The sequence below is a fragment of the Protopterus annectens genome, chromosome 6.part0, assembly GCF_019279795.1.
Source record: "Protopterus annectens isolate FY-2018-M chromosome 6.part0, PAN1.0, whole genome shotgun sequence".
NCBI lineage: Eukaryota > Metazoa > Chordata > Ceratodontiformes > Protopteridae > Protopterus > Protopterus annectens.
The window spans coordinates 1,824,948,243-1,824,974,081 of record NC_056737.1 but is presented as its reverse complement, the minus strand read 5'-3'; the positions used below and the strand labels follow the sequence as shown (position 1 = coordinate 1,824,974,081).

General features: G+C 43.5%; 1 protein-coding gene across 1 annotated transcript in view; it reads left to right on the top strand.

The window, feature by feature from the left end:
• Positions 1-25,839, top strand: part of PMS1 (PMS1 homolog 1, mismatch repair system component) — a 2,357,833-nt gene that overhangs the window by 207,867 nt on the left and 2,124,127 nt on the right. Inside the window, exon 3 of the mRNA XM_044075169.1 lies at positions 25,645-25,827. Coding sequence (XP_043931104.1) covers positions 25,645-25,827 — 183 coding nt within the window. The remainder of the gene's footprint in view (positions 1-25,644; positions 25,828-25,839) is intronic.

The window sequence follows — 25,839 nt, the reverse complement described above, 5'->3', positions numbered from 1 at the left end:
CACAGGTGTGTGGAGTATGTGTGGTGGGTAGTGGAGTTTGCGTGCGTTTGTGCCTCGGAGGCCTTTTTATTTGGATATTCTTTTGTTGAGCACCTCCGCATGGACTGTCCTCTGTTAAAACATATATATTTAAACAATTACAATAGCGCATGTACATTTCTGTTCTCTCCAGTAGGACACACTGTGGATACATTTCAAACACAAACACTTTACAGATACCTTTTCAACACAAACATCTGTACAAATCAGTTTGCTATACATGACATACAGTTCTAATACATTTGTAACACAAGCATCTTGTATAAATCACAAATGACATATCATTATTTACAAAATTCCAGCTAGCTTTGCTGGCAGTACCTCCTGTCGTCACACCACCCCTTCGAAAACTCAAGCTAGTTTTTAAAGTGCCCTTTGAGAAACGTTGTTTGAGAGGAATAAGCGTACCTGGTAATACATTACCCCATACCCTTTCTTGAGTTCCCAGCTGCTTTGGTACTGCTGACCCCATTACAGTGCTGCACTGTCATGTCATATGCCTGCAACCCTAGGCTCCACCATAGTAACTTGGTATTTTTTTGGCTGGCTGGCTGTAGACATGGATCCCCCTCAAACTCCTCCTAATTTGTACTGCATATACTTAGCACAAGATCCTCCCTGTCATGGTAAGGTTTCATGGTGTTAACATGCTACAGTCTGTGGCCGTGCCTCCTGCCTAGCGGTTCTACCATGTAGTTAACATCGCTGACCTTCCTTACCACCTTGAAGGGTCCCGCCCAAACTGCCTGCAGCTTATTGTGTCTGACAGGAATGAGAACCTTAACCTGCTGCCCCACAGCATACTTTCTGGCTCAAGCATTCCTGTGATACCAGACCTTTTTCTGCTGTTGGACTTCTGCCGGGTTTTCCTGGGCCAAGCCCATGAGTTCCCTGAACCTTGTCCTGAGGTTTAGGACATATGCCACAACAGACTCCTTGTGCGATTTACACTTATCCTCCCACTCATCACGAATCAAATCTAAAGGCTCCCTCTCCCTGTGCCCATACAGAAACTCAAAGGGTGAAAAGCCATGTATTTTTGGGGTACGTCTCTGTATGCTAACAGCAGATGGGTCAAATATTTGTCCCATTCTTTCTCTTAAACTGGTATGCAAATGCCTGTAGCATGGTCTTTAGTGTGGAGGTTAACCTCTCCACAAGACCATTAGTCTGGGGATGGTAGGAGGTGATCTTTAGGTTCTTCAACCCATAGTGCCTCCACAGACAAGCCAGCAGGTCTAACATGAAATTGGCACCTCTGTCAGTCAGTATTTTTCTTGCGAAATCTACCCTGATGAAAATCTCTAACAAAACATTTGCCACCTTTTCTGCCTTAGTGGAGGACAGAGCCACTGCCTCAGGGTATGTAGTAGCATAATCTACTACCACCAGGATAGACATCTTCCCTGTGGAACTTGGGTTACTCAGAAGCCCCACAATATCCATAGCTACTCTCAAATGGCACCTGAATCACAGGCAAAGGCACCAAAGGAGCTCTACCTTGTCTCCTGCCTTGCTTACTTTTGGCACTGCTCACAGGTCCTGCAGTACCCTGTTACATCCCTTGCAATTCTGGGCCAGTAAACGTTCTGCAGAATACGTCTCTTGCTATGTTTTATGCCCGTATGACCTGCAGAGGGAATGTCACGGGCTATGGCTAGAAGTGCCAGACGATAGGCTATGGGCACTACCAGCTGCTGTATTCTCTCACTTTCTAGCCCTCCCTCAGAGGCTCATTTTCTATACAGTAAACTTTTGTTCCAGTATACGGAATCCCCTTTTCCTTGAAAATCGGGCACCTCCCTAACTACCTCCCTCAAGCCTTGTAATGTAGGGTCTGAGAGCTGTGCCTCTCTCAACTCTCTTGGCAACCTTTCTCACCTCCCCCCTCTAGAGGAAGTCTGGTATCCTGTGACAGCAGTGCCTTATTGTCAGCCTGGGTACTACTTCTCACCTCTGCTCTTGCAGTCACTCTGTCCAAGAGAACATCAGTACCCACCAGCAACTGTGGCCCACCTTCAAGGCCCACTGCTGCAAGTTAGCTCCCTTACTGAAGTAGCCACTTTACCATCCTGGCTTAAAGTGTGCGGCCTGTCTGATTCCCCCAAGCTACCAGACCCACATGCCTGTCTCCAAGCCTGACTGCGTGTCACTGCATGCACACAAGGTACTACATTATCAAAATAATTCCCTGTCAAGACATCTACAGGGATATCCTCAAGTACACCTACTTGCTTGGTTCCTTTGCTTCATCCCAGTCACGTTGAACCCTAGCCAAAGGTATTTGGAATGCGGTCCCGCCTAAAGCTCTGACTAGAGTAGACTGCCCAAGCAAGTAGTACTCCTCTTTAACCATTGCAGGCTTCACAGTGGTTAGGTCAGAGGTTGTGTGTCTGTTAGTATTGGCCTGGTTCCCATCTGCTAAGATAGGATATAACTTCTTGTGGTAGTTTCATACCCTTGTTGTCTCCAGACAGCATGCCACTGGCATTCTGTTATTCTCACTTGCTGGTTCCCCTACCTTGTGTTACCCACCTTGCTTCCGTGGACATCTATATGATATGTGGCCCCACTGGTTACATTTAAAATATTTAACTCCTGTTCCTGGCCTTGTACCTGAACTAGTGACTTCCCCTGTTACTAGTGGACTCTATTGGGGTGGCTTATGCTGCCCACCATGGTTTCCCTTATATCCATGTGCAGCAGTGGGCATCCTTTTCCTGTGCAGTAATGCCCTACTTGCTAAGTAGAGATTCCCTTTTTTCCCCAGCTCATCTGCGGTGTTGAATTCTCTATCTGCCAACCAGATTCTCATGTCCTCAGGCAAAGTGCTAAGGGCTTGTTCCCTCACCAAAAGGTCTGCCTGCCCTTCAAAAGTGATGACCTGACACCCACTCACCCACTTTTGAAAATAAGTGCTTAACTCAGCAATATAATCACACTCACTATCATCTGCCTTGCATCTGTGCTCACAAAACTTTTTTCTATAAGCTTCAGTTGTTAACTTAAAACACTAATAAACATTTCTTTACTTTGTTATAGTCTAAACAATCAATATCAGAAATTTAGAAACAGCAGTTACAGCTTTACCACAGAGTAAGTGGGTCGGAAACTGTATCCAGAGCCCTTGGTCAGCATTATACTGTTTACATACCCTATCAAACATATGAATAAAATTAGCAACATTATCACCCTCTCTAAATTGTAGAAGACATTTGCTGACTTTTATTGCTTCTGGGGTTCAGTTGTTTCCTTCCCCATTACTCCCATGACCTTGGCAAAGAGTCAGCATCTCTTTTTCATATTGCCTCTGCCTCTCATTTTCTTCAGCCTCCAAACACCGCAGTCTCTGTGCTGATTCTAATTTCAGTTGTTTCTTTTGCCGTTGACTCTCTGCCGATTCTGATTCCAAACATTTGACCTCCAATTCAAGTCTCTTTAACTACAGATGGATTTTTAAGTCCTCTGAGGAAAAGTTGACATCCCCAGTGCCAGTCTGGTTGTCTTCCTGAATGCTGATCTGTGATGCATCTGTGATTAAGGCTGCAGTCATTTTCCCTTTAGTCAGGTTGGTGTGCACTAGTCCTCTGGCTTGGCATATCTTGTCCAACTGGTTCCTTGTCAGTTTGCCATAATCTTTTGCTGACATCCTTGCATGCTTTCCCTGACTAACTAAGCTAATAAAAGTAAATAAATAAAACTATTGTGGTATGAAACTCTGAATGATCATGGTGTGGCTGCTTGAGAGTACAAACAACTTCTTTAATGACAGCTGCTTACAGGCTACAGAAGTTCAATATCCACCCTACTGTTCACCAGTATGTGATGTGGTGATTCCACCACTGCCAACCAGTATGTGACGATCCTCCACCTCAGGCCAGTAATCAAGGAGCTTCAATCCTCACCACTGGCACCACTGGGGGACGTTCACTGGGAAAATAACAGGCGCACACACAGTATTTCTAGGTGCAGCTCTCTGCATCAAGCAAAATTTCCCTTAAGGGCACACAGGGAACACAGTCGGTCTGGGGCTGGTTTCTCCCGATCCCCAATAAGACTACCTACTGGTAAAGCTATAGAGTTGAGATCTCAGCTGAGTGTCCAAGCCAAGACCTCTAGCACCGTCTCTGTTCAACCAGTGCTTCGTGTCCCTGCCCAAATAGCTGACACACACATTCTTGGAGATTTGATTTACACACACACACACACACACACACACACACACACACACACACACACACACACACACACACACACACACACACACACACACACACCTTGGAAAGGCTGGCACAAGTTTACTAGTTATGCCCCCTTCTGCCCAGACTGTAAGGTAGTTACCACCACCACCAGACACTTCTGTCAGTTACCTTAATGCCCTTACAAGGGTACCCGATACACTGATTGAAATTAATATTAAAACAAATGGTAGTTTGACCAAGAGCAAGGCTTTTAGGAGTGGCCCAAACAGTGTACCCAAATAAATATGCAAATACTCTCTAAACTTACTTAAATATATCTACAAAGATCAGCCATAATGAAATGTTTGAATATATTTAATAATAAATAATAAAAGAACAAGAAAATACTATGTATAAATTCACAGTGACATCAGAATTGAAAACACAGGAAATATTTAAAATAATAGCTCAGTCAAATAAAGAAAAAACAATATCTAAACTAAGCTTCACTATATTCCTGACTGAATTTAAGAGAATTGTACTATTCCCTACTTACGTAATAGGGCAAGGCAGATGATATGTTGAATGGTCCTTCTTGTTGACAGGCTCAAGACAGAATGTAGAATGCTTTGTCTCAGTAAGAGATTTCTCAAAATAATATCTAAAATATAACTTCTGCAATAGCTTGCAGAGTGACAACATCTGACTTCTAGTTTCCATGCAAACCCCCATTGTTGGAAGCTGGCAGGTTTTATTACCTACTTGCAAAAATACACACACTAGGGCTTTTGCTGAGATCTGTGGCAGGTGCTGGAAGTCATAAAACAATTTCGTACCTCCACACTTCCAGAGTAGTAATTAGTTCACCCCAAAGATGATACAGAAAGCTTCCTGGTACAGACTTTGTGTCCCTGGCTGCATTAAAACTTTTGAGATAGCATCTTAATGGCCTAGCCCGTAAAGTGATTCAATTTCAGATATATATTAAAGTTTTCTGGATTGAGGTTAACCTTCCAGTTTTCCTCTGTTAAAGCCTATACAGTTACAATAGTGCATGTACATTTCTGTTCTCTCTCCAGTAAGGAACACTGTGGATACATTTCAGACATAAGCACTTTACAAATACCTTTTCTGCACAAACATCTGTACAAATCAGTTTGATATACACATGACATATAGTTCTAATACATTTGTAACACAAGCATATTTTATCTATCAGGTTGATATTCACAAATGACATGTAATTATTTACAAAATTCCAGCTAGCTGTGCCGGTAGTAACTCCTATCATCACAACTGTTATGAATGTACTTTTTTTTTATTTTGTGATTGCAAAGCCAAATGGGCTAATATTTTAGAGGTGGAAGTTTGTGAGGTTTATGTATGGCCTACTTCCAATGGCTTCTTGGATCCTGCACAACACAGAGGAAAAGCAGTCACGATGAAGTCTTGCAAATGATGACATGCTGTTCATTCCCTTGCCATTTTCCAGTACTCTTTTGTGTTGTTTTCCAGTTCCATACATCATCTTGGTAGGAAATTTCCACAGACAAATGGGTATGCAAAATCCACTAAAGATTATACAATAGAATTTTTTTTCAGAAAACACAGCCTCATTCTGTCTCACATAGCTCATCACCTTAGGAAACACATGCTGTGCTACTGATGGTTGGCTTCTGATGAAGAAGGCAGCATAAGGGTTGTATACTGAATCTGGAAAAGGTTTTTTTATCTCACACCGTTTGTAGTCCCCCTGAAAAGAAAAACATTCAAGGCAGTTCTAGACATTATATGTACAAGTGTGTTTAGGTTTGACAAATAAAGTCAGGATTTTAGCATTGAAAACCTGTCTTGCCCAAAGTCATCCCACTAAAGGCATTCACAGAGGAGAATTCCTCTGATTTTGTACAGCTCATCATCAATTTCAGCTTTCCAGTTAGCCATGTAGGATTTTCACAACTCACGGCATATGTACTAAGTGTTTACCTTGAATGTTTGCTCATCTAAAGAAATATCACATAACCATCTTTCCTTATGTTAATGACTACTCTACTGGTAGCCCATTCACAACTCTTGGGGAATGTAGTAATCTACAAGAAATGATCATCATTCCTGTAACTTCAGTTACTTTCTGTGGGCTGTCATAAACTCTCTTGTCATTGTGAAAGACTCTTACTTGAGGGGAAAAAGATGGAGAGTCAAAATGTGATTAGACCTTTTTCCCAAAAACATACTGTTGCAGGTTGAAAGTACTTAAGTGTCTTAAAATAAATATCAATGAGCATCCTTCTTGATGTTCAACATAGAGATCACTGTTGCAGTTACCTAAGCTAATTGGGTCCTACCCCTTGAGGTTTCCAAGCTTTTGGGCACTTTCCCCATGCTATAACTGCTCAGGCTCCCCCTTCCACCCTGGTAACCTCTCCATATTGTTGACATGTCATCTCTTCCATGGTATCACATTGTGATAGGCAAATGGGTTTTAAATATAATTCAGCAAAGTACACTTGGCAGTGGAAATCTTCCCCCTGTTTCAGGGTATTCCTCTTTGCTTGCGAGCCAAGTCTCCTTGTTTATTTCCATCCTGCATCAGATACTTGTTCAAGTGATAATAGAACCAGTGATCTGATGTTGTTAATCTTCTTCCCATTCATCACTGATGGGTTCGGTTCTGAGCCCTCTGGAACTGAGTCGGCCTGATACCAAGCTCTTGTACACCAAAAACTCTCGAGCTAAGCTGCTAACCACAACGCCCTTCTCCCAGTTACAGCCGATCTCGTTTGCCGCGCAGCCATATAGCAGCATTTCACCAAGCTCCTCCAGCTGTCATATCTTTTATAAAATTTACTGTATTTTGAAATTTCTTCTGATACAAGTCTTTTTCTACCTTATTCCTGTATCTAGCTCTACCCTCGGGTATCTCTCATACCATCATTGGTATACGCCCTCTCCTACCCTTGTGGTATCTTTGATACCATCGTTGGTATTTCTCTATTTCTCTCTTTCTCTTCTGTATCTTTTTTTTTTAGGATTTGTTTGGTTTTGTATTGGATATGTCTGATAAAAAAGGGACTTCGGGGTTCAAACATTGCACTTCCTGCAATGGCAAACTCCCCAACAGTGACTTACATGATGATTGTGTCTGTTGTGTGGGGGTTTCCCAGTTGTCTGTGAAACCTCCTTGCCAGATTTGTCTAAGCTTTTGTCAGCAGATGCTGAATGAAAGGAAAAGCAAGCTTATCTTGAAAGGTCTACTATCTTCACCTTTCTCAGAGGCCCTTTCTATGTCAGAGGTCTCAACCCCTCAATTAAAGGATAAGAAACGTCCACATTCCGATCCCTCTTCACCGGCTGGTAATAAGGGTAAGTCCCACATGTCTTCTACGGAGAATAAAATTGCTCTGTCGGCTCCGACTATTCCGGTTCCAAGTTCAGCTCCAGTGGTCTCTGTGAACATTACCATGATTTCTCCATTGGCACCACCTTCGCATCGACATCTACAGTACCAATCTCAACTATAGTAACAACGGCAACAACATTATTGTCTTCGGTAGCCTCAGCACTGACCTCCCAACTCCACCGCACTAAAGTCAGTTCCAACTATCCCCTAAGAGCCGATGATGACTTCTACTTCAAGCATTTCTACTGCGCCGAGTCCTTTCTCAGCACTGTTAGTTTCCCTACTACCTGTCTCCAAGTTGGAGTCTTCGGTGCCGACTTTTCAAACACCACAGACCCAGTACTCCTCATCACTGGACCCATTTTTAGGCCAGGCTTATAGCCCTTTTTTGGGCCAACCTGACTCCCCTTCCGGAGTGTCTGCAAGGTCCACCAGGAGTCTATCTGAATTGGATGTGGTGCACTTGTTGAATCAGCTGTTGACAGCCAGTGGGATTACAAATTTTCTAAAAAAACATCCCATTTTGGGTTTTGGGTCTATTGCCCCCATGACTCCCACTTATTCTCCTCCCTCAGATCCTTCGGTTCCGAGGCCCATATTTCCAACGTCCTTGGTTGGAACCTTTTCCTTGGCTCTGACAGTGACTCTCTCTGAAGCTTCATGCCCCACCCTTTGGGTTTCGGTTCCTATGGAGCTGTCCCTTCCTTAGTCTCATGGTTGGGGGGTGGAACCCTTGGTTCCCAGTACGGTTCCAAGTTTTTTTTATTGGTTCTATCCTCTGATCCGGGGGTGGCACCCACCCCAATCTTGCTTGAGGCTCTGTCCCCGGGAGCGGGCCGTGACTCCAGTTCAAGGCTCCCATTCCTCTTCAGGCGGACCAGCTTTCCCAGTGATGGAGAGGGTGCTTGCCTCTGGAAGCGCTCCTCCATCGGATCTTCCCTTTGAGCTACAGCTACCATGGGCCACCTCCCCAGGACACCAAGAGCACAAGCATCAGGAAACCCCTGTCCAGGGTAATTTCCCTTCTGAGTCTTCTTCAGACGCTCCCATTGAAGAACTTCCTCTGAAGAAGGCGTGTAAAAGGAAACCCTTGACTCACCGGAGGAGTCCCTCACTGAGGATATGGATTACGGTGATGGGAAAGGGTCCCCACGGTCACCCCTTTATGACGTCTCCTTTGGAGACATCCTGGAAATATGGAAGCAGAGGGGTGACTGGAAGCCCTCCAGTCCTTCCTTAGAGGAGTCCGTCTTACTGCAGGCTTTCTGCTCTCTGCTTTCTACTTGTTGGGTGACCCCACCTGCTGATGAGTTAGTCCAGCTCATCGTGTAGAGTGCATGGAAGAATCCTGATTCTATTGAGGTAATTCCCTGGAGATCGGACAAGATTGCTTCCTCACCAGAGGAACAGCCCCACTGGTCTAGAGGCTTGCCAGTAGACGCTATGGTGGTGGGGGTAGCCACAAAAAAGGACCTTGCAGAGGAAAGTCTTACTGTCCACCCACCCAACAGAGAGTTCAGGGCGGTGGACAGATTAGGGAAGCGAGTTTTTGCTTCAACAACCTTTGCAGTCAGGTCTCTGAATTACTTGGCACATTTTACGAGACTCCAAAGGGATCTCATCTTGGAAATTTCTGGAGCCCTTGCAGGTCAAGTTTCTGACTGGGCACATGGCAAAGTTGCTTCTCAGCTTGCAACCCTAGAGTCTATCTCCAACTAGGCCATGAGGTTGCTGTCCCACCCAACCGAAGAGGCGGCTAGAGCTGCATGTGCAGGCGTAGTTATGAGGATGCCATGCCTGGATGTGCATTTGTGACCTCATGGACTCCTTCAAGTCTTCCTTTTTGAATGCCCCTATCGAATCATCCGCTTTGTTTGGTTCTAAAGTGAAGGACACACTGTCCAGGTGCGAACAAGACGGAAAGACCTTGTCTGCCTTTGGCCTAAGTTTTTCCAAACGTCAGTGCTCTTTCACCAGAGTGGTGGAAAGAGAATGGCATAAAAAATCTCAAGGCCCTTACAGCAGTGCACGTGGTGAGGATTCCCCCAGAGGCAGAGGGGGTTCCAATGGTGGAAGATGTCCCTTTAGGGGCAGAGGGGGTCCCCAAAATCAAGACTCTAGGGATTCTTTCTCCGAACGACCTTATCAGCGCTCCAGATTGCTTTCCTCTGGAAGCAGTCGGGGCTCGTTTTCTCTGCACCAAACTGCCTGGCACTCTATTACAAATGATCGGGGGTGCAGAGAATAATTTCCAGAGGCTACAATCCATTCTCTTCTTCCTTCGGGAGGGTGTTTGGATGTGCTTGATAGACCTCCGGGATGTGTATTACCAAATCAAAATGGACAAGCGCTCCAGGAGTCTCCTTCGCTTTCGACTAGGAGCCAATCATTACCAATTCAGAGCCCTGCCATTCGGTCTCTCAACGGCCCCCAGAGTGTTCATGAAATGCCTAGCAGTGTTAACAGCTCATCTGAGACTTCAGGGATTCCAGGTGTTTCCATATTTAGACGATTGGCTCCTCTCCGCCCCCACCAAGTGCCTACTGATCATGGCCCTCCACTACACACTCGCACTGGCGGAGTTTCTAGGCATCACAGTCCATTGGGAAAAATCCAGTCTTCATCCTACCCAACAGTTGGAATTTATAGGAGCAGTATTCAATACTCAAACAAGCCAGGTCTCTCTCCCACTTCACAGGCTTCAGAGGTTAAGATTACAAGTGCAAGTGATACTTTGTCAAAGAAAGGTGTCATCAAGGGAAGTTCTAGAGGCTCCGGGGTCTATGGCAGCAGCCATCCCGATTGTTCCTCTGACAAGATTGCATATGAAACTGTTACAGTGGCTCCTTTTCTCCCAGAGGGTGTCAAATCTTCATCCGCTAAACTCACAGATCCTCATCACCAATTCCTGCAAGCAAGATCTTCTTTGGTGAATGAGGGCAGATGAAATTCTTTGGTGTCGGCTCTTCCAGATTCCTCAACCCAATGCCATGGTGACCATGGATGCTTCCCTGATAGGGTGGGGGGGCCATTTTCAGGGAAAGACAGTCCAAGGCACGTGGTCCAGCTTCGAGGCCAACTTGCATATCAATGTTCTGGAATTGAGAGCGATGCTGTTGGTGTTGCAGGCACTTCATCCACTCCTTCCATCGGGAACAATTGCAGTCCAGTCAGACAATATGTCAGTAGTCTGGTACATAAACAAACAAAGAGGGACCAAATCCTTCCCCCTGTGTTGAGAGGTCATGAGAATTTGGCATTGGGTGATAGCTTCCAACCACTTTCTTATAGCATGCATATCCCAGGGAACTCCAACGTGATTGTGGACAGGCTGAGCAGATGCATCCTCCTTCCACACGAGTGGTCTCTCAATCCAAATGTGACGGCAGAAATTTTCAGCCATTGGGGCCAGCCTTGCTGTGATCTTTTTGTTTCCCCTTCAAACAACAAATGCAGCAACTTTTTTGCCCTCTTTCCCGCAGATGGGAAGTCACCGAGAGACACTTTGACTCACGATTGGCCCGCATGTCTCCTCTATGCTTATTTTCCAATTCCTTTGATATCCCTATTTTTAAAGAAAGCAATTCGGTTGAGATACAAAGTGATCCTCAATGCCCCATTTTGGCCTCTGCAAGTATGGTTCCCCTTCCTTCGGCCTCACCTATTACAACCTCCATGGATCCTGGGCACTCATCAGGATCTACTCTTTTACCACCAAGGGTTGACTCCTCCAAATCTGTCCACTCTCAGGCTGACAGCTTGGTTTCTCCACTTCCGTTAGTCGTCAGGTAGGAAACCCTCTTCTCTCCCTTTCGCGATGTTATGTTGGCCTCCCATAAACCATCCACCAGGAAACTCTACAGAGATAAGTGGAAAAGGTTCGCTATCTGGTCTAATAATCAGATGCTAGACCTCTTTTCAACTCCTGCAGCTGTTATACTTCAATACCTTTCTGAGGTGTTTGACAATGGGGCATCAGCTTCTACTATTCGAGTCCACTTGGCAGCTATTTCCAGTTTTCATAACTGTTTAGATGGCGTTCCTCTTATCTCCACCTGCCTTTGCAAGACCTTTAACAAAGGAGTTTTCCATAGCAGACTCCCAATCAGATGGCTTGTAGAGACATGGAATCTCTCTCTGGCATTACAGTCCGCCTTTCTACCTCCTTTCAAGCTTGCTGCAACATGTGACTTTAAATTCCTATCATGGAAATCTCTGTTTTTGGTAGCAGTCACATCAGCTAGATGGATATCGGAATTACAAGCCTTACGCATCTAATCTTACATAAAGGCACAGTATCTCTTTGTACTAATCCATCTTTTCTTCCCAAAGCGGTGCCTGACTTCTCTGTTAACCAGTCCATTGAGCTCCCTGTGTTTTTTCCAAATGATTCCAATAAAGAAGAATACTGTCTACATTCATTGGACGTACATAGACAATTACGTTTCTCATTGGACAGGACTAAATCTTTCTGCAAGTCGGTTCAACTTTTCATCTCTTTTTCTGGTCCAAAAATGGGATGTGCCATATCAAAAGTCACTTTATCAAAATGGCTCAGAGAATGTATTACCTTTTCATACTCACTGACAAATGAATCTAAACCTGTTTATATTAAAGCTCATTCAATGAGAGACATTGCAACTTCTGTTGCTTTTCACTCCAGGGGTTCTATGGATGACATTTGCGCAGCAGACATTTCCATTTGAGCTAAACACCATACTTTCATCAAACATTACAAATTGGATTTGGTCTCCAGGGGAAAAGCAGCCTTTGGCTCAATGGTTCTCAGGAATGTTCTTCCATAATGGCCACCCAGGTTTTCAAGTAGCTTGGGATTCTGTCCCATCATTGATGAATGGGAAGAAGATTAACAACATCAGATAAAGAAGTTATGTCTTTCCATAATGTTCCATCTGTGTTGTTGATCTTTTTCCATTCATCACACTCTCCCTTCGTCCCCCACTAAAGGCTCCTGGTGGATCTTTTGGATCCTTGTGGTGTTTCAGGTTTTCTGCGCAGAAATGGCCTCTGCTTTTCTTATATATGTTGCATACAAACTCGATCTGAGGTAACTGGGAGAAGGGCATTGTGGGTAGCAGCTTAGCTCGAGAGTTTTTGGTGTACACAAGCTTGGTATTAGGCCGACTCGGTTCCGAGGGCTCGGAACCAAACCCATCAGTGATGAATGGAAGAAGATCAACAACACAGATGGAACATTATGGTAAGACATAACTTCTTTTTCTGTCAGACTGGCAAAGATTTTTATTTAAGGATTTTCTGGTATCAAAGAAGGAAGGATCCTGGAGGCGGCAGTCCTCAATCTGCTGTACTTTTGATGATGCATTAAACTGAAGCCCTATCTTCTTGAGTTGGTGGTAGGCTCTGGTGGATGTCATGGCACCTATCGAAAAGAGTAGGGGAAGCTCCCCCAGTGTCCTGGCCAAATTTCCTGCAGTAGTATAAATTCCACTTCAGGTCTGCACTGAAAAGAGGCCACTGGCCTAGTGGGACCAACCTGATCAACAAAGAATAGATAAATAAATAAGACAGATAAAATAAAACAGTCCTTCCTGAGTTTCTCCTCTCAAAGCTGTGTTCTTGCAAGGGAATTTCTCGGAATTATTGGTGTACATGGCATCAGTGATTCTCATGCTTCCCTTGACTAGAATCCACATGGCAAAGATCCAGTAGTACCGCATTAGTCTAGACCCGGTATCTTTACCCTTTATCATTTCAGATCCATGTTTTGAGATTTGTAAAAAGAGAAATACAGTTGTGGGTAAACTAGATCTGTTGAAATCCAGGTCTCCCATTCTTTTTTTTCTGACCCCTCCCCAGTCTGTCATCACAGATACTTTGAACCCTGTGTGGGGTGGAGTTTCCAAGAGGTGATCATGCTAGATCCTGTGGAACTCTTATGACCAGCAGAATCACATAAATGTCAGATGGATGTTAACAGTGATCAACAGTTTGAAAGCCCTAAGTCATCCCCAGGATCTCTGCAAACAGTACCACAGTGACGTGGCACATAAACAAGGGGGTACCAGATTGTACCCTTTTTGCAGACTTGCTGTGTTAGCCTGGGAAGTATCAGTATAGCTCATTTTGAATCTTTAGGCTTCATACGTTCTGTGAAAGCAAAACTTGATTGCAGACAAGCTGAGCAAAACCATGAATGTAAACTTAATAGGTTAATAGGTTCATACTAGGCTATCTGCCCAAGGGCATTTATAAGCCTAGCCCATAGTTATGTGGCTTTCGCCACCCCTTTAGTTTGAAGAAAACTATACCTATTATTTTGCTGTGCCTCTGTCAAGCAGTGACACTGAAGTAATTCTTGGGGTATATCTGCGATCTCCCATCCATTGGTCAAGATTCCTCTTGAACAAGGCCAGCGAGGTGCTCTGCCTCACATGTACCGGGATTTTGTTCCACAGCATAGGGAGTCTCTGGGTGATGAATCTGTCCCTCCAGCACGTTCTATTAATAACCGTGTCAAGGTTTAAGTCTCCCGCCCTAGTGGTTCTGAGGGATCTAGATTTTTTGAGGTGAAGCATATTCATCAAATCTGGGTTTGACATGGCCTTGTATGTCAGGCACAGGTCACCTCTGAGCAAGCGGTATGCGACTGAATAGAGCTGGAGTTCTTTCAGTCGGGCAGCATAAGACATATTTTTGAGACCCTTTATCCTTTTGGTGAGGAACTTTTGGGGCCTTTCCAGCTGCTGCAGGTGTCGGGTCAGATACATTCCGAATGGGGCATTGTACTCAATCATAGGTCTAATGAGTGATGAGTACAGGGGGACGATGACCTCCCTTGATCTAGATGTGAATCCCTTCATGATCAGGTGGGCAATGTAGAAGGTCTTCCTAACTACTTTAGCAACGTGAGTGTCAAACGAGAGGTTACTGTCAACCTGGGTCCCCAGATCCCTGATGACTTCTTCTGTGCTCAGTGGATTGCCACCTATATGGTAGCTAGGGGTAACCTTGTTTTTCCCGAAGGGTATGACTATGCATTTCTTGGCGTTTAACTTTAGGCCATGGCTCTGGCACCAGTTATCCGTTTCTGTGAGGCCCTTCTGAAGGATATCTGTGTCAGATGTGTTTTCGACTATGGCGCCCAGTTTGCAGTCATCTGCAAACTTTGTCAGCCATAACCCTCCTGTGTTTGCTTGTACTTCAGAGAAGTAGATGCCGAACAAGAGTGGACCCAGGACTGAGCCCTGTGGGACACCACTTGTGACCGGCTTTGAGTCTGACATGGCGCCAGCAACTCTGACCCTGTGGGTTCTGTCACTTAGCCAGTTTGCAACCCATCTTGTGATGTATGGGTTTACATTCAAGCTGATGAGTTTTTCGATGATACCTGAGTGGGGTATTGTGTCGAAGGCCTTTGCCAGGTCGAGGCAGGCTGTATGGACTGCCTTAACCTCATCAATGGCCTTGGTGACTGTTTCGAAAAAGTCAACCAAGTTTAAAAGGCATGATCTGCCTTTGACAAAGCCAAACTGGGTTGGATCCAAAGTCTGCAAGTTCCCTATGTCTTTATTTATGAGTTCCATTATGATCCTCTCCATGGCTTTGCAGATAAGGCTTGTCAAGCTAATGGGACGGTAATTTCCAGGGTCGGTGGAGGCACCGCCCTTGTGAAGTGGGACCACAGTCGTCGTGCGCCACTCCTTGGGTACGTATCCTGAGGTGAGGCTAAGATTAAACAGCTGTCCTAACTGCGGGTTTAATTCCTTATTGAGTTCGTGGAGTACACAGCCGGGGACACCATCCGGTCCCATGGATGCTGTGTTTTTTGCCTTGGAGAGAGCAGTTCTCACCTGGGCGTTAGAGATGTTTGGGGGGCTACAATCCTCTGGTATAGATATCTCTCCTTTTGGGGAGGGAAGTTAGCACTGAACCTGTCAGCCAGTATGTTGGCAATGTGTGTAGGTTCAGTAATCTTCACATCATTTTGAACTAATTCTGAGCATATCTAGGAGTTTCCTCCTAGGTTTCTAACATAGATAAAGAAGGCCTTATGATTGTCTTTTGAGTCCTTGGCAATTTTTCTCTCAAATTTGCCTTGGATGATTTTATGAGAGCTCTTAGTTTTTTACTTATAATGATCAAGGGTTTCTTACCTTTCAAGGATTTTGCTCTATCTTGTAGTAGCTTCCTCCTTTTGTTGTAGAGCTTGTTTATGGCTGGGGTCCACCAGACTGGACGCTTGCCTTTGGTACAAAGAATCTTAGTTTTGTTTGGGATTGCCTGATCCATGCAGTCCTGTAGGTGCTGGTAGAAGGCATTTGTAAGTGATTCAGTGGTTTGAGTAATGTTTACCACTGGCTCAGGGACCTTAAAGGAGACCACACTAGTTCTTAGAAGTGTGAAGTCTGCTTTTGAGAAGTTTTTCACTGTGGTCTTTTTTATTTCAGGTGGGGGCGGGATGAGGACCTCCAGCGAGATTAGTTTATGATCTGATTTCACCAGTGAGGGGTATACTTCCGGTGTTGAACATCGTGGTCCCATATTCGTGATGATGAGATCAAGTATGTTTTCACGTCTTGTGGGGATGGTGACTAGTTGTTCCATGGCATTTGAGTTTATGAACTCCAGGAACCTTTGGGCTAGAGTGTTTGGGCTTGAGTAGTGTTCCCAGTCTGTATTAGGGTAGTTGAAGTCACCTAGTATGATGGTGTTTGGAGATACATTTATCCCCTCTAGTGTTTTCAGGAAGGCCATGTGAGGTTCCTGAGTTTGAGAGGGTGGCCTGTAACATGCTACAAATTGCAGAGCAGTTTTGCCTATGGTTAGTTGCACCTGGACGGTCTCCGATGCATCGTGCGTTGCCACCAACCTTGAGGTGTGGGTGTCCTTTATGAATATGGACACCCCCCTCCTTTCTTGGTGTTGTCCGGATTTTGGGGCCGGAACGCATGATATGAGGTAAAACCTGATAGTGCTGGGGTGCTCTCAGGAGCCTTGAACCAGGGTTCTGTCACAGCACAGACATCGATGTTCTCCATACTGAGAAGGGCCTCGAGTGCGTGCATCTTGAGATTGAGACTTCTGGCATTGAGCAGCATTACCCTTAGTTTTTTCCTTTTTGTGTTCTAGGGTGGTAGGTTTAGAATTTGAGCCTTGCCTAAAAAGGCACTATGGGGGTGGCAAGAGCCTTTGCCAATATCCGGAAGCCCAGGGGTGACAGGTGCAAGCCGTCCCTTGCGAAGCAGCATGGCTTGTCCAGCATGTCATCCCAGGCAGACAGACATTGGATCCCCTTTGAATGACACCAGAATTTAAGCCAATTATTAAAGCTGATCATCTTATCACTGTATTGTGGCATCATTCTAGGTGAAGGTAGGATACTGCTCAAGGTCAGGGTCATACCTGCCTGGGCTACATAATCAGAGAGCTCCTCAATGTCTATTTTCATGTAGTCCAAGGAGGTACGTCTCAGGTCGTTGACACCAGCGTGGACAATGACTGAGTCGTACTTGTACCTGCTGTTGAGAGACCTGAGTGCTTGCGTTATGTGGCGGATTCTAGCGCCCGACAGGCAGCTTACTGTGACCTTCTCCTTACTCAGTCTGGTGAGTGGGACATCAGTGTGTCTGACTATGGAGTCACCAATGACGAGTGTGTCTGGCATTGTGTTTGGCCTTAAGGGCTGTGACTGTTTGACACTCTGACTGTGTGGTCTATGTGTTGCATGTGTTGGGTCCTGAGGTGGTAGTTGTTTGGGTGTCTGCTTTGGTGGCCTCTGCTGTTTTGGTAGATTTTGGATCAGAGCCTCCTAGTATGTCTTTGTGTGATTATGTGTATGATTTGAAGTTGTGATGGTACTATGTGTGACTGGGTATGTAGTGTGTGTGGTTACCTTCTCCTCCTGTCTGGTCTTGCCAGTCCTATGTTTGGCCGTATAGTTGCATCTCTCGCATGTATTTGTGTTTTGTGGGAGAAGGAGAGGGTTGTCTGTGTACATGAGGCAATTGTAACATTGCCTCAATATTCCCAGGTTCACCAGCTGAGCAGGAGAGGACACTAGCAACTGATCCCTCGACATGCTAGAAGGAATAGATAAAAAAACTTACAAAAGACTCCGGGGGATGTGGGTTCTAAGCTGGTGGAGTACTATCTATAATAGGAGTGCTTTATCAGGGTGAAAGTACTGTAGGAGCAAGTGCTAGGCTTTACAGATAGAGAATAGTCTACTTGGGAATCAAGTAGAGATGATTTTTTTAGTTATAGGATACGCTGGTTAGATCAGCAGTGCAGTTCGAGGAAGGTAGTTTTAAGGGAAAAATTGAAGAGTGGAATTTAGGTAGCCCGAATAGTTTAACCTTGTTAAACCGCCGCTGCTCTTGTGTGCAACAGTGGCAACTCCGCGCTAACGCGTGCTTTATAGCAGGGGGCTGGAAAAAACAGGAAATGACCAACGAATTACTAGTTGATGTCTCTAACCACTCCTCTGAGGACAAACAAGCAGCTCAGTACTCCCCACTCCCACTGGTGAGTAAAGAAACTACCTCTGGCCACACAAGAAAATGGAGGAACACAGGAACCAACTAGGGTGGGATCTTCCAAGATTTCATTCATTTGTGGGAAACACCAAAAGTAGATCTGTTTGCCTCATCTCAGAATGGACAACTGAAGAAATTCTGCCCAAGGTCTCCTTGCAAGCATACCTGGAAAGCAGACTTTTTATTATTGCCATATATGGGAATGTTCCTCTATGCTTTTTCACCCTTTCTATTGATATGTAGTGTTTTTCTAAAGATCCAGAAAGACTTTCCAGAAATGTTGGTGGTGACTCCCATTTGGCCCAGAAACAGTGGTTCTTCTTCTTTTCCTTTAGCCCAGAGCAGTTATTACTTCCTTCCCCACAGACTGAATTTATTTCCATAAGACTGAAATTGTTTGATACACCCCAGCCTGAAAACTCTTCATCTCACTGCTCAGATAATAGAATTCTGATTCCCTTTAGGTATCTTTTTTTCCTGATGATGTGTAGCAGGTACTAAAAGAAGTGGAAAAAAATGATACTAGAAAATCATAGCTTTGCAAATAGAAAATATTTTCTTGTTGGTTGGGTGTCCAAGGACCAGGACCTTCTTCAAGCACAGCTACCACTGGTTCTTGATTATTTGGGTGATTTTCTGTCTTGTGGCCTTCCTAATTCCTCTGTCTACGTTTAGTTGTTGGCCACTTTTGCTTTGTCTGCCTTTGGATTTCCTCAGTTCTAACCATTTCAAGTTAAATGTTTTTGAAAGAGGTGTTGAATATGTATCCACCCAGAAGATATGTGGCTCCTTCTTGGGATCTTAACTTTGTGCTTGAAAAGCTTAATCTTTCCTCATTTTAACCTGCTAATCCTGCTTAATTGAGGTTAACATGGAAAACTGTTTCTCCCTATTGCTAGGAAGAGTATCTTAGTTATAGGCACTTATTATGAGTCGGCTCTACCTATTTTTTTCACAAGGGCAGAACTTCTTTGAGAACTAATCCTCCATTTATGTTTAAAGTGATCTCTGGGCATCTCTAATCTCCCTACCCTTTGTCTGAACCCAAGAACAAGGGAGAAATGATTCTTTACACAGTAGATGTCCACAGTGCACTCCAGTACTACCTAGACAAAACTCAAAAACTGATCAGCTGTTTGTCTCCTACAAAGGTAAGAGGAAAGGACAACCAATGTCAGACTGTTTGCAGATGGTTGTCTCATGCTATTGCTTTTTGTTATACTCACCATATTAATCAATTTCTAGGCATGGTTAGGTCCCATGCCATTAAGGCTTTGGCGTCTTCAATGGCTTTCTGGAAAGGTTTGGACTCTAAAGTATTCCAGAGTCAGGAATTTGAGCCTTGGTACATATCCTTTACAAAGCATTACAACCTGGCTTCCTTTCCCAGGTTCAGAACGACATTTGCTATGACCAATCTCAAGGGTTTCTTGGAGTCTTAATTTACTGGCAGCCTACTTTCTTATTTTCTAAGCTATGGTAATCTTCCCAGTTAGCTTAGGCTACAGCATCACTGATCTCATTGTTGAACGTAATACTGTTGTTTAAGTAAACTTAAATGCAAAGCAATTTCAGGTGGGCTGGTGTTACCGTAAGATATGAATTGCATTCATATGGAGTACTTTCCCATGTGTTTTTTGTAAAATATGCAGCAAGGCAGTAAAAATGTTATATAAAATTAATGTTGTTGGATTTCAAGTAAAGAGGTTTTTTAAGTGTAGTACAACCTGTACATGTTCAAACATGCTTGTCAGTTTGTATTTATACTGATGAAACAACAAGGAAATTTAAAGGTAGAATACTAGAGCACGCCAGACATGTAAAGGATGGGTGACTTGAGAACAGTGTGGTGTTACGTTTTGCATATGTACATAGTGGTAAAATAGATAACATACAGGCTACTATTTTAGAACAAAGTTTTGATTTCAAAGAGAGTAACTTTTCCTTTAAAGAATGCTGATGTTCTTCATCTCACATTGCTGCAGTCATAACTTATGGGTAGTCCGCTGTCCTCGGTCGGCCCGAATACCAAAGTATTAGGCTGACGTCGGTCATGGGCGCTCAGATCTGACATCAGAGCGTCAGGGTATTAAAGCGCATGACCGACGTAATTTCCTCAGTCTTTTTTGCCGCATGGTCCGAAGCAGAAGCAGCGTTTGCAAGTGCCGTCGCTCTGAAATTTTCGTATTCTGAGTTTCAGACCGATACCAAGTTGGGCTAAGTACCCCGTTGGGGAATATTTTTGTTTTTTCTTGCCTCAGTTACTTCCATCAATTGTCTCTACTGTCCAGGCTGACTGCAAGGACAGTCCTTCAAGCCTTGGGGTTCATGGCATCTTGTATTCTGGTGCTTCCCAATGCCAAACTGCATATGAGGAAGCTACAATGGTATCTCAAAAATGTATGGACACAGCACTGCCAAGATTTGGACACTGTCATTCAGATAATACCTTGCATTCAAAAGGAATTTTTGTGGTGGGCTCAGGAATGTCACCTAAACAAGGGACTCTCTGTGACCCGACCAGAGGCAAGTCAGATTTTAACGACGGATGCCTCAGACAAGGCCTGGGGAGCACACCTCAATGGAAAATGGGTTCAAGACACGTGGCCTGTCAGACTTCAACATTTACATATAAACTTGAAGGAAATGTTAGCAGTCCAGTTTGCATTGATGGCTTTCAAGGATTTACTTCTCCCAGGGCAGGTGTTGATTCAAACAGACAACACAACTGTCATGTGGTACATCAGCAAGCAAGGGGGAACCCATTCGTACCCTCTTTGCAGGCAAGCTATGATTTTGTGGGAGACTGCTCTCAGTTTGCAACTCACTCTTCAAGCAAGGTTTCTGCCAGGAGCACAGAACTCCTTAGCAGATGTTTTGAGCAGACGAATGGTGGATCCCCACGAGTGGAAATTAGATCCTCATGTATTTCAACAGCTGACAATGATATGGGGGACTCCAGACATAGATCTGTTCGCTTCTCCACTAAATTTCCAGGTGCTAAAGTTTTGCACAAAGATGTTTCATCCCATAGCTTGGAAAGTGGATGCTCTATCATTCAGTTGGAGCAATCTTCACGTCTATGCCTTTCCGCCTCTGCCTCTTCTTCCAAAGGTTCTCTTGAAGGTCAGACAGGACAAGCCCTCCATGATTCTAATAGCTCCAGATTGGCCTTGACAGCACTGGTACCCTCTGCTAAGGAGTTTAGTACGGGATCCTCCTTACCCTTTGCCTTTGATTCCGCACCTTTTGACTCAGGAGGGCAATCATTTCTTTAATGTCAGGATTCAGTCCCTGCATCTAACAGCCTGGCATATTCTGTTCTAGACCCTGGCGGGTCGCAGCTTCCTCAACAAGTTTTGAATGTTATTTTGGAGGCTAGGAGGCCTAGTACAAGGAAAGTTTATGCTGATAAATGGAGGAGATTTTTTATTTGGAGCAAAGCAAAGAGCTTTGATGTTTCCAGGCCTGATTTGAGTGTTTCTCTTCAATATCTTACAGAATTATTGGACAAGGGTTTGTCTTTCTCCTCTATAAAAGTTCATGCTGCAGCCATTTCTGCTCACTATGACTGTGACCCACCATTATTCTCTCATCCTTTGTTTAAGCAATTCCTTAGAGGGGCAAAGAACATAAGACCCCCGCGTAGAGCTCCTACTCCTGCTTGGGATCTCAATTTTGTGTTGGAAAAACTTACTTTACCTCCTTTTGAACCTGCAGCTTCAGCTGAGCTAAAGTTTTTATCTTGGAAGACTGCTTTTTTGTTGGCCATTACGTCTGCTAGAAGGGTTTCTGAATTACAGGCTCTGATGGCAGTTGAACCCTTCCTAATTTTTCATAAGGACAGGGTATCTCTGCGAACTAACCCTACTTTTATGCCTAAAGTGGTTTCAAATGTGGCATTGAACCAATCTATTCATTTGCCTTCTTTTTATGCGGATCCCCAAAATAAAGGGGAGAAAATCTTGCACACTTTGGATATTCACAGGCAGTTGCGTTATTACTTGAGCAAGACTAAAGGGTTCAGACAGTCTCAGCAGTTGTTTGTTTCTTTTGCTTTGGGTTCTCAGGGGAAACCTGTTTCAAAACAAACTATTTCTAAGTGGATTGGCCTTTGTATTGCTTTTTGTTATTCTCATCATGGTAAGGAGATTCCAGCTGGAATCAGGCTTCACTCCACTAGGGCTACTGCCACTTCTACTGCTTTTTTAAGGGGGGTAGCTACTAAAGATATTTTGGAAGCAGCTACTTGGAGTTCAGTGCACACTTTTTCTAAACATTACCATCTTCCGCTTTATTCCAAATCTAGGGCTGGATTTGCCACTGCAATCTTACAGGGCATTTTGGCAGCCCCCAATGCTTTATGATTTTGCCAGCCTCCCTTTACCTCTGCTTTGGGATTCTACCCATAAGTTATGACTGCAGCAATGTGAGATGAAGAACATAGTACAGTTTTGTACCTACCATAATTGTAGATGTTCGAAGATCCACATTGCTGCAGTCCAATTTACCCTCCCTCCTTCCCCTCTGTAGTTTGGAATGGTGGTATGATTTGGGTTGTAGCTGTTTTTTGTACGTGATTTTAGGGAGTTATTCTATTTTTGGCTGTGGCATTTATTTTTAGAGCCTTCTGACATCTGGGGCAAGAAAAGACTGAGGAAATGACGTTGGTCATGCGCTTTAATACCCTGACGCTCTGATGTCAGATCTGAGCGCCCATGACCGACGTCAGCCTAATACTTTGGTATTCGGGCCGACCGAGGACAGCGGACTACCCATAAGTTATGACTGCAGCAATGTGGATCTTCGAACATCTACATTTATGGTAGGTACAAAACTGTACTTTATTTGAAGGAAAACACTGTTATGAGGAAATATGGCACATTAAATTGTTTTTGTGATTGGAATGTTTGATTATTGGAGCAATAACTTAATTCTTTCTCTTTAATTTCACTGACATGATTCACTTTAAATGCTTTGTTTTACTCTCTGGAAGTCTTTTAACTGCTACGTAAACATACACAAATTTATAACAAACTGAGTTTATTCTTTGTCATTGGCCTAGGCATGTGTAAGTTGTTTTCTTAAATTCATTCTGTATATGGTAACAGTTAATTTGACTGAATCTCATTTCAGTAAATTACAAGTGACCAACAAAAACTGACTGAAAATTCATTTGACTGAAATCATTATTCACTGAAAATATAGCATTCTGTAGACAATCACTGCTGATGCATTTTTTGTTTGTGTGCCAGCAATGATTCATTGTGCATGTTTTTTTTTCTTCTCTTTTCTGCACTGTTGAGTGACTATGTAGTTAGCTTGTTTAAGTAAGGGGAAGAAGCACTCCCATATGGAGGTGGGGGGAGTTGAACCTGAAAAACATTTTTTTTTAATTTATTAGCATTGTCTCCTCACAGCTAGAGATTTTCTTGTTTGATTCTTGGCCGGGGTGCCTTTTGTGCAGAGTATGCATGTCCTCCCTGCTGTCGAATGAGTTTGAAAGACATGCACTAGGTGAGTGTGTGTGTGTGTGTGTGTGTGTGTGTGTGTGTGTGTGTATGCATGCAAGCGTGCCTTCTGTGAAGGTTGGGCGCAGGGCTGGCAGCTCGACACCATAAAAACTCCACTGCCAATCAATCTGTGGACTGGTGATCCCCTGTGGCAATCCCTAATGGGAGAAGCCGGGCCTCCATGCATCCCCCCTGTGGGGAAGCACTGTTGTCACTTTATATATATATATATATATATATATATATATATATATATGCCAACTTTGAGATTTCACATCATTAGAGGGGTTGCAAATTTCCATACCATGCTGTACTGTAACCTCCCATAGAATAATGCTGGCATTTTGCAATCATATGACTATTCATTCACTTCCGTTTGATTCTCGGCTGGAGTGGTGGGGAGGGCCTTCTGTGTGGAGTCTGCATGTCCTCCCTGCAGTTGGGTGGGCATTCGAAAGACATGCGTAAATGGGCGTGCCTTCGTTGAAGGTTGAACGTCGAGCTGGCACCTTGGCGTTCATTAAAATCTACTGCCAATCATTAGCGGACCGGAGTTCCGCTGTGGCGACCCCTAACTGGGAAAATCCGAAAGACAACAACATGACTGTTCATTCACTTCTGCTAGTCTTACACACATTTGATATTCGTAATATTCAACTAATTGAAGGTTTTCTCCTGTATGTGTGTGTATGTATATATGTATGTATATATGTATGTATATATATATATATATATATATATATATATATATATATATATATATATATAAATATGGCCTCAGACAGATGCCCTACACTGACCATCTCAAAAAACTCCAGCTTTACTCTGCAGCATATCGCCTGCTCTGAGGAGATCTCTGCCTAACATATAAAGCTATGTTAAACCAAGAGCTGTTGGACATGCTACACCTAAAGAAATCCTAATCCCCTGAGCTACCACGCTCTAGGGACCTAAACCTTGTCACCACAATAAACAGGACATGCTGGAGGGATTGATTCCTGTCCCTGAGACTTCCTATACTCTGGAACAAGCTACCCATCTATGTCAAGCAAAGTTCCTCATTAGCACTCTTCAAGAAAAATCTTGATGAGTGGATAGGAAATCGGAAATACATCCTGGGGATCACTTCTGTGGCTCTGCTCGACAGGGGCATAGGAAATTAACTTTCTTGGGTGGCGTAAGCCAGGGGACGTTGTTGACTAGGCTTAGTTAGGCCCTTGAGCTGATAGCCTAGTACCTACCTATGAACCTATGTATGTATGTATGTATGTATATATATATATATATATATATATATATATATATATATATATACACCCACACACATATGTGTATGTGTGTGTGTGTAAATAGAAACAGAGACAGGTGTGTGTGTGTGTGTGTGTGTGTGTGTGTGTGTGTGTGTGTGTGTGTGTGTGTGTGTGTGTGTGTATATGTATATATATATATATATATATATATGTTTTTTATATATATATATATATATATACATATGCACATATATTTGTACAGCATACACACACTCTCACATATGTACATGTAGTACACACCTTTTAAATGTTTGTTTTGTTTTTTAGCTTTGTTGTTTATAGTTGTTTCAGGCATTTGTTGTATTCCTTTATAAGAAAGTTTGTCAGTAGATTTTGATAGATTTCCTCAACTGAATCACTTTGGTGATTACTAATATCACCAAAATATATTTTGGAAAAAACAATGCAATCATTTTCAGTACATAGAGGGCTTACTGACAGACCGCTTACAGGTGTTGTAAAGATGTGCATTTGTTATTATTTGCTTTGTATGTTGTTGGAAACTTTGGTATGTTGTAGTTCAAGTCATAAAACAAAAGAATTATTAAAATGATGTAAAACACTTGGAGGTGTAGTATGTCAAGTGGATTATCCTATACTAGTGATACAGAAAATGGTATTTAAGCAAAAAAAAAAATGAATGTTAAATATGTAGTTAAAAGTAGTAATGCATGTCTTTTTCAGGATAATTATGGCTTGGACAGAATTGAGGTACGAGATAATGGTGATGGAATTAAATCAGCTGATACATCATTCATGGCATTGAAACATTACACTTCCAAAATCAGTAGCCATGATGATTTAGAAAGTTTAGCTACTTATGGATTTCGTGGTGAGGCTTTGGCCTCCATCTGTGCCATATCTGAGGTAAGTTCTTGA